Source organism: Vespula pensylvanica, chromosome 4, assembly GCF_014466175.1.
Source record: "Vespula pensylvanica isolate Volc-1 chromosome 4, ASM1446617v1, whole genome shotgun sequence".
Taxonomy (NCBI): domain Eukaryota; kingdom Metazoa; phylum Arthropoda; class Insecta; order Hymenoptera; family Vespidae; genus Vespula; species Vespula pensylvanica.
The window spans coordinates 151,638-160,060 of NC_057688.1; the positions used below are offsets into that span (position 1 = coordinate 151,638).

At 31.2% G+C, this 8,423-nt stretch overlaps 3 protein-coding genes across 3 annotated transcripts; 1 reads left to right on the plus strand and 2 right to left on the minus strand.

Annotated features, from left to right (window-relative positions):
* Positions 1 to 291: 291 nt before the first annotated feature.
* Positions 292 to 2,409, minus strand: LOC122628792 (dolichyl-diphosphooligosaccharide--protein glycosyltransferase 48 kDa subunit). Its single transcript, XM_043811431.1, has 3 exons — positions 2,069 to 2,409; positions 1,283 to 1,909; positions 292 to 1,201 (listed from the first exon to the last, which is right to left on the minus strand). The coding sequence occupies exons 1-3, from the start codon at positions 2,199 to 2,201 to the stop codon at positions 657 to 659; spliced, it is 1,305 nt and encodes a 434-aa protein (XP_043667366.1). The 5' UTR covers positions 2,202 to 2,409; the 3' UTR covers positions 292 to 656.
* A 238-nt stretch (positions 2,410 to 2,647) lies between these two features.
* LOC122628794 (chymotrypsin-2-like) lies at positions 2,648 to 3,956 on the minus strand. Its single transcript, XM_043811434.1, has 4 exons — positions 3,641 to 3,956; positions 3,240 to 3,489; positions 2,993 to 3,142; positions 2,648 to 2,919 (listed from the first exon to the last, which is right to left on the minus strand). Exons 1-4 carry the CDS (start codon positions 3,931 to 3,933, stop codon positions 2,755 to 2,757), a joined length of 858 nt encoding a protein of 285 aa, XP_043667369.1. The 5' UTR covers positions 3,934 to 3,956; the 3' UTR covers positions 2,648 to 2,754.
* A 619-nt stretch (positions 3,957 to 4,575) lies between these two features.
* On the plus strand, positions 4,576 to 6,494 carry LOC122628793 (tryptophan--tRNA ligase, cytoplasmic). The gene is made up of 3 exons (XM_043811432.1): positions 4,576 to 4,979; positions 5,134 to 6,071; positions 6,154 to 6,494. The coding sequence occupies exons 1-3, from the start codon at positions 4,853 to 4,855 to the stop codon at positions 6,316 to 6,318; spliced, it is 1,230 nt and encodes a 409-aa protein (XP_043667367.1). The 5' UTR covers positions 4,576 to 4,852; the 3' UTR covers positions 6,319 to 6,494.
* Positions 6,495 to 8,423: the final 1,929 nt, after the last annotated feature.

Consider the following 8,423-nt stretch of genomic DNA (forward strand, 5'->3'; position numbering starts at 1 on the left):
CAATTGCACAAAAATGTGTATAATTTTACAGAACAGACACAATTATTCTTAAAAAAATTAATTTTTGATAATTGTACTTATACAAATATTTGTCACTTTTTAAACTTTACTCTGATTGGTAAGAATAATGTACGTAATGTCTCATATTAAGTTCTTAACTTGACTTCAATTGAATTTAAATTATTTATAATTTTTAGTTTTAAACTTATATATATTATCTAAGTTTTATATTTGGAGTGTATTATTATTATATATGTATATATTTTTAAGTAGTAATTTTGAAAGCATTAGTTCAGTGCCATTTCTTTTTATTCGCATATTAATGATACAAGTGTAATGAATTTAAGTAATCTTTCACATTGCATAAAAAGAAGAAGTTTTACATATTAGTGCCCATATATTAAAACGTATGTTACTTTAATAACTTTGTTCATTTCATTAGTATCATCTATTTTACAACATTTTAAGTTTGACTCACAAAACTTTTTTATAATTATAAGAGTAATATTAGATATTATAATTTACATAGAGTATATGTAAAAAAAGATAGTTCTTTTACAATACAATTGTATACAATATAAAATATCTATAACAGTTTATTTTACTTCAATGTAATGTAAGGTGTCTCATTGAACTTCGATTAATTTATAATTAAGTTATTCAGACTTAGTTTTTGTATCTTCTCGATAATGCAAAAATACTAAAGAAAATAGGAATACACCTCCCATCATTGAAAAAGCACTGACATAGTATGGAAATGCACTTGGAATAAATCGTTCATATTGCGTGTGCTGTAAAGGACGAACAGACACTTGAGTTGTACTATATAAGTGCGTTAAACCCATACGAATATAATCTACTTTAAATTGATATACTCCATATACATCGGGAATCTTAAATCTTGCTTCATAGTGCCCTTTGCCAGTTGGCTTCATAGTCATGCGAACAAACGGATCAATTCGCACAAATTCTAGTTGTAGGTCGTTTGTTTCATAAGGAACCCATTTATCACCAGACAGTTTTTCTACATCGATGGAATACACAACATCATCTTTTACTGTATAGGCTGGAGGAGGTTGCGTTTCTCCAATTTTGTGATGGTGAACAGCAGAGACTCGTATTACTCCGTTTTCTTTAAAGACCCATTGAGTCATAGCTCTAGCAACTGCTTCATTTCCCGATTTTTCATATTTTTGATCACCTATACAAAATATAGATATACAAAATTTTATTTCGTACTCAAATAAATACTTTAGCACATGTATGTAAAAATTTGTATTACCTTGTACTTTTTGAACTGATTTTGTAAATGCTTCGTCGCTAAAGAAGAAGAGTGAACCAGAAAATAAAACTCTAGCATTGTTCCTAGCTTGCAGAGCTCCAATTAATAAAGTATTTTTACCAACAGCATGGGGATATTCTTTGATCGGATTATTAGGATTATAAGAATAAGCAGAATTAGCTGTAGTTAATAAACGAAGTAATAAAGGATTATTAGCATCTGCTATTAATCCTGTTCCTTCATATAATAACGGAGGAATTTTTTGATTTCCTACAATAACGGAAGCATCAATTAAATTGGTTGGATTAGCTACTATCATGGTATGATAACCACTATCCGAAACATCATAATTCATATGATCGATAACAGAAGCCCCTTCTTCATCAATTTCAAAACCACATTCTGATGCAAGTTCACGTAATGCATCTCCTGATTGCGAAGATCCAGCAACCAATACATTTCCACCTCCATCGATAAAATCAGTAATAGCGTCTACACTTAAAGAACCACCAAATTCTTCTATGGATGGTGCGAATATAATTAAATGTTGATACAGATATTCTCCATACTTTGAAAGTTGTAAATTAGCATCATCAGCTAATTTAAATATTAAACTATATCCACTATCTGTAATTACAAATTCATAGATCGAAATATCAAAAAAAATGCATTTCACTCTAAATGTAAGATTCTTTTCATAGATATTATTTCAATTTCTTTCATTTAGAAGGCAATGGAAAAATTAGTCATAACTGTCAATGATAAAAAATATGTCTATACACGTACCTTGTAACGTTCTGAAAAATATGGAATGTGTTTCTTTAATTGCAAGATTATCGAGCAATACTAAAGTTGGTCCACCGGCATTCGCAAAAGCGAAAATACAGAGAAAACATAAATATTTAACCGTTAAGTTCATTTTGGTTATCAACTACAGTTTTGCCACGAGACACGACCAGTGTTATCGTGCTAAAGCGTGTAGGGAATTTAGTTCACGTTTAAATGGGCAACAAAATCTCAAGTAAAAATCTGTGCTGATCGAAGCACTATCTAGTAGTAAATTTCAAAAGTTGTCGCTTATTACAATAAAATAATAATAAAATGAGTAATGTATATGTAACAAAAATTGTAAAGAGTATTACAAAAATGTTATGTCGAAGGAGGTGTACACACTGTCGATAATGTGGAGACGCTATGATGTTTACTGTTCGAAATACATTCGATTATTAACTTATTACTTATTGAAATTGTTTCGGTTAAATCTTACTCATATCGTTTACATCACTTATTAAAAAACAAATTTAATTCATTCAAAGATTATTCATCACAGATTAAATTCATTAAAATTTTTATTTATCTGTTGTTACATACGTTACGTAATGAACATTTTTTGTTATTATCGTTTTTATTTTCCGCTTAATAATTTTTGTTAATTTATTTTGTACATATATTTATTGTTGTATATAATTGTATTATTCAGATGTTTGACTTTCATCTTCTTTAATATGATTTTTTATCCAATTCAGGTAACTAAACACACGAGTAAAGACATCTGGTCGATTTCTTGCACATGGAATACCCCAAGAAACAACTCCGACTTGTTCGTCTCCGTCGATAAGAGGACCACCAGAGTCACCCTGTATATCATCGAGTATATCATCGAGTATGTTTTATTAATAGTATTATAGAAAATAATTCAAAAGTACATACATGACAAGCACCTTCTCCATATTGATTTAAGGTACAAATATTTGTGTCGGAAACAGGAATTCTAGTAATTATTACCATTGTAGCACACTTTTTTTGATCGATTACTTTTAATTTGATGTGTTGAAGTTCGTTCGGTGAATTTCCAGGATACTGAAATGTGTCGATAATGCAGTGCACACAAGTGACTTTATCTTTACGAATATATTTCTTTAAACTTATAAAATACTATAGTATAATATATACTTACGCTTGTTCTACCCCAACCCGACAATATAACATAACTGTCAATTTTTTGATAATTCTCTGTCGGTAAGTTAATTGGTTTTATTTTGTCGGTAAATTCGATATCCTTATCAACTTTAATCAATCCGATATCATTTTTTATTTTTCTTGGATCATATTCCTCGTGAGCTATTGTTACATTTGCTCGGTACAGATCACCACCTTTGTCTAAGGTATTAGTTCCTAATACAACGGTTATACGGCTAGCATCTAATCTGTTTTCATTTAATTAATGATACAATTATAAATTAAATAATATTTTTATGTTGTTTCATTCACGAAGTTCTTTCATTTTAATGATAGAATTCTCTACTAATAGAATTTTTTATTTATTATGAATATTATGAATATTTCACGTAAACTCACCCAGCAAGACAATGAGCTGCAGTAAGGATCCATCGTTTATTTAAAATAGAACCTCCGCAGAAGTGTTTTTCTTTAATACGAAGAGAAGCTTGATGTGGAAATTGTCCTTCTTTTGCGGCCGAACCACCGACAATTTTAGGAATTGACGAATCAGCTGTTTCAAAAAAAAAAGAATTTTTAAAACTTTTCTCTTTTGCAATAATATCAATTGCTATTTTATGTAGAATATAGTGTAGCTCACCAATCGCATCGTACATAGTGATTACACTACAAATATAAAGAAATAACAACATTTTGAATGCAATATATCAAAATACGTCTACTAAGCTCTGTTTTTTACTATAGTTCCAAAATTCTCTCGTAACTTGTATATATATATATATATATCTATATAAGTGACAAGTTTCTAACGTTACATGTATTGAATTTCAACTCATAAAAAAGGATATTTAAATATGGGTCAGATATAAGTGATAAAAAATTACATCTGAAATGTATCTCACGTACATTGAGATAACTGAAAGATATACTGGCGGTGTATTACTTATTTTACCGGAAGAGTACTATCGTGAGGTCAAAGAAGGCTGTTTGTAAAAAAAAAAGAAAAAGTAAAAAAAAATCGTAGCGCTTAATGTGACAATACTTGGGAAGTAGTATAGCAAGTAATAAATTAAATAGTTAAATTACAATATTAATTATTGATCTTTCCAAATATTTATACGGATGGGAAAATAATATATGAAAATTGTTACTTATGATAATAATTCATTATTATCGTACAGTTTGAATTATTTCGATTATCATATATTATTCTATACGATTTCTTTAGACGATTATTTTATTACATTTCCAATATTTCGATCAAATATGAAAATTAAATTTTTAGTGCCATCTTCAGTCATTTAATGAATTTCACTACTAGAGTCAATGGCTGGTTAAATTTTCAGACCTTTTGTATTACAATGATTATTCTTACGAGGTACTGTTTTCGATATAAGCATATTGTATTTAATTTCACAGATTATTTTATTTAAAATAATCCTTTTCTTTGTGATTTTTATACTTTTGAACGGAAAGATTATAACCTAAAAAATTGTGTCTGCTGGTGACAGCAGTGCTGAGTATACGTCTTCTTTAACAACGTGTTAACTGTGCAGATGCGGCATTTAACAAACGTTTACCGCATAAAGTATTAATTAATTTTAAAAGACAATGACTGCAGAAACTGTAGAAATCGAAGCGTTGTCTATAAATGGAACTGGTGACGAAGAAGATGTTGTAACACCGTGGAATGTTACGAGTAAAAATGATACTGGAATTGATTATGATAAATTAATAAGTAAGTTGTGAATTAAGTATTCCATGTGATAAGAAATTCTTTATATGTGTAATTAAAATTTTTTAATCATTTGACATCTAAACTTTTGCAAGTATGTTTTTATAAAATGTTCAAGGTTTGTTAATTTTATTTTGAAATATTCATATTGTTTCAGAGAGATTTGGAAGTTCCAAGATAGACGATGAGTTGATAACTAGATTTGAAAAGATTACGCAAAAAAGGCCTCATCATTTTTTAAGAAGAGGAATATTTTTCTCGCATCGTGATATGCACACTATATTAAATCTTTACGAACAAGGAAAACTGTTCTATCTTTATACAGGCAGAGGTCCTAGTTCAGATTCTATGCATTTAGGACATTTAATACCATTTATGTTTTGTAAATGGTTACAAGATGTCTTCGAAGTTCCTTTGGTGATACAGTTGACGGACGATGAAAAGGCTATATGGAAAAACATAGATATAGAAAGTGCTATCAAGTTAGCATATAATAATGCAAAAGATATTATCGCTTGCGGCTTTAATCCAGCTAAAACATTTATTTTTTCAAATTTAGAACACATTGGAAATAATCCAGCTTTTTATCAAAATATGATTAGGATACAACGTTCTGTTACGTACAATCAAGTGAAAGGTATATTTGGTTTTGGTGACAGTGATCCTATTGGAAAGATTGCATTCCCGCCAACTCAGGCTGCACCGGCAATCTCTGGAACATTTCCCTTTATTTTTAAAAATAAGAAAGTTCCCTGTTTGATACCATGCGCTATAGATCAAGATCCATACTTTCGGATGACAAGAGATGTAACACCTAAACTTGGATATCCTAAACCTGCTCTGTTACATTCTACTTTTTTCCCAGCGTTGCAAGGTTCTAAAACAAAAATGTCTGCAAGCGATAGCAACACAGCAGTATTTTTAACGGATACACCCAAGCAGATAAAGAATAAAATTAACAAATATGCATTTTCTGGTGGGCAAGCCACTGTAGAAGAACACAGGCGATTAGGTGGAAATTGTGAAGTAGATGTGTCCTATCAGTGGCTGCGATTCTTCTTAGAAGATGATGAAAAATTAAAAAATATCAGAGAAGTAAGTTTCTCTTCATAAATAACTTTATTAGAGCATCTTATTGTACAATTTCCGAATAATCCTACGATTTAAATATTTCTAGGGATACACTAGCGGACAGATTCTCTCAGGAGAAATAAAGAAAGAGTTAATCGAAGTATTACAACCTCTTGTTGCTAAACATCAAGAAGCTAGAAGTAAAATAACGGATGAAATATTAAAGGAATTCATGACTCCGCGAGATTTAGGTTTTATAAGTAAAATTTAGCTGTTAGACAACTAGAACATCCGCACGAAACGTCCTTATCCACAAGCTGTATTAAATTATCGTTAACTTTTAATTAATTTATCATTACGCAGCACATGTGTAGAGGCGTCTTTATAGAATATCTGGGCCTTAAGGAAGTTTTCAAAGTTAATAAAATTAATTTAATTTTTCGATGATCCACTTGTTTCTTCATAAAACCCATGCTATTAATCTCTTCCTTTTACGTGATTACAGATATATGTGTGCAATCCTAATATATAGATAGATCACGATATCATCAGTATCTGTTAAGAAGTAAATAATATCAAATGAAAATTTATAAAAGATCGCGATTTCTAGTTATAGAAATGCAAAACATACGTTTCATTTTACGAAACGTTCGAAGTATAGCCACGATAGAAAATATCGTAGTACGAAAAACTTCCATCCTTCCGTTAGCAAACGATTCGGCCAAGAAGCTTTTCAATTGGATGGACTCAGCCGCAAGAAAACATTTTGGTGGTACGGGGAATGGGGATCCTCTATGAGGATGTAGATCAAGTAAAGTCGGCGATGTGAAGATATCTCAACGGAAATTCGACGATATAGTATGTTGGTGTCGGGTGGACGGAAAAAGTAGGATTGCAGGAGGTAGAAGAAGAGATGGAGGAGGAGGAGAGAGAAAGAGAGGGTGAGGAAATGCAAATGGAGAAGTCCAGTGTTTCCAGCACTCTTCGAAAATTGCGTAGCAGAGCCAGCATTTTATATCAAACAGTTCAATGTTTGCCGAGTAACCAGAGCCAATTTTGCCCGATAGTTATTTTCCGTGCCAACCCTTTTTCGAAGCTTTATGTTGATATTATTCTCAGACCTTTGGATAATAACGAACTCATCGAGTATTATTTATATCGAAAGGCTTATATACCAATCGAATGTGTAAGAGATCGAATAATAATCGGCCCTCTCTATATATATTTATGTAGCTACTACATGCTACACACACGCGTGTGTTGTATATACGTAAATGTGTGTATATATATAAAGCTACGTATATTCATGGGTGTTGAAGATACATCGAAGAGCATATCTCTTTTTGTTTTTTGTGTATTCTATGGAGACGAATAAATATTTATATCATTTTTATCGAGGGGGTTGTGGAAAAGAACGAGCTTTGTAATAACCTTGCGACCGAAGGCCAGCAAGTGACAGAGAAACAATGGTTAAAAGGATTTTGCAATAAAGTCATCCCCGACTATCTTTATTACTAACAAAGCGTATATTCATCGCAAAAGATTCAACGGAAAATCTTTACTGTGAGAGTTTGCTTTGATATTACGTATAGTATACATATGTATCACAAGAGATCGTAAAAGTATGTAAAATTGAGATAATTATTTTTTTTTTTTTAGTGCAGCGTTCTATTCGGTAGTAAACACACAACACACACACACGCACATACGATACTATTTCATATGTTTAAATCTGTTTTATTTCTTTCAGTTATTCTTTTTCAAAACGCTGAGTCCCGATTTATGTGAATACTTCTCATAAGAGAACGTACGACGCGACCATGTTACGGGAATATTTTTTACGGTAGAGAAAGAATAAAACTTATATAATTTCTCAGAAGTAACCGCGTCTCTCTCTTGGCTGTCCTCCTCCCGAGGCAGTCGTTATAGTTACACCGTATATTGTCTTGAAACAATGGCGTGGTGGCAAAACAAAGGGATAAGCGAGAAAAAAGGTCAAAGACGAGACCGGTGAAATATAATAATACTCGCGGAGCGAGAAAGCTCGCGTTTCATCGTAGCGGTTTAACCCTCTCTCTATATGTACATGTACAGGGTGAGTTTTTGAAATTGAGATATCTAAATATCTCGATAACAACGTATTAAAAAAGGAAGTTGCTCTTACTCTTCGGTAAAAGCATTATTTATTTTTAATGTGGTGTACGCTTTCAAGGTTATTTTAAAGTCAATTTTGTATTTTTATGCGGAAACCTATAAGTTTTGAAACCGAATCTTAGTTCAACCAAAGGAATAAACAATTTTTACCTAAAATATTTTTTTATACGGTCTCTATTTTCGATATTTAACATCGTTTAAACAAAAAACTACGGCAAGTAG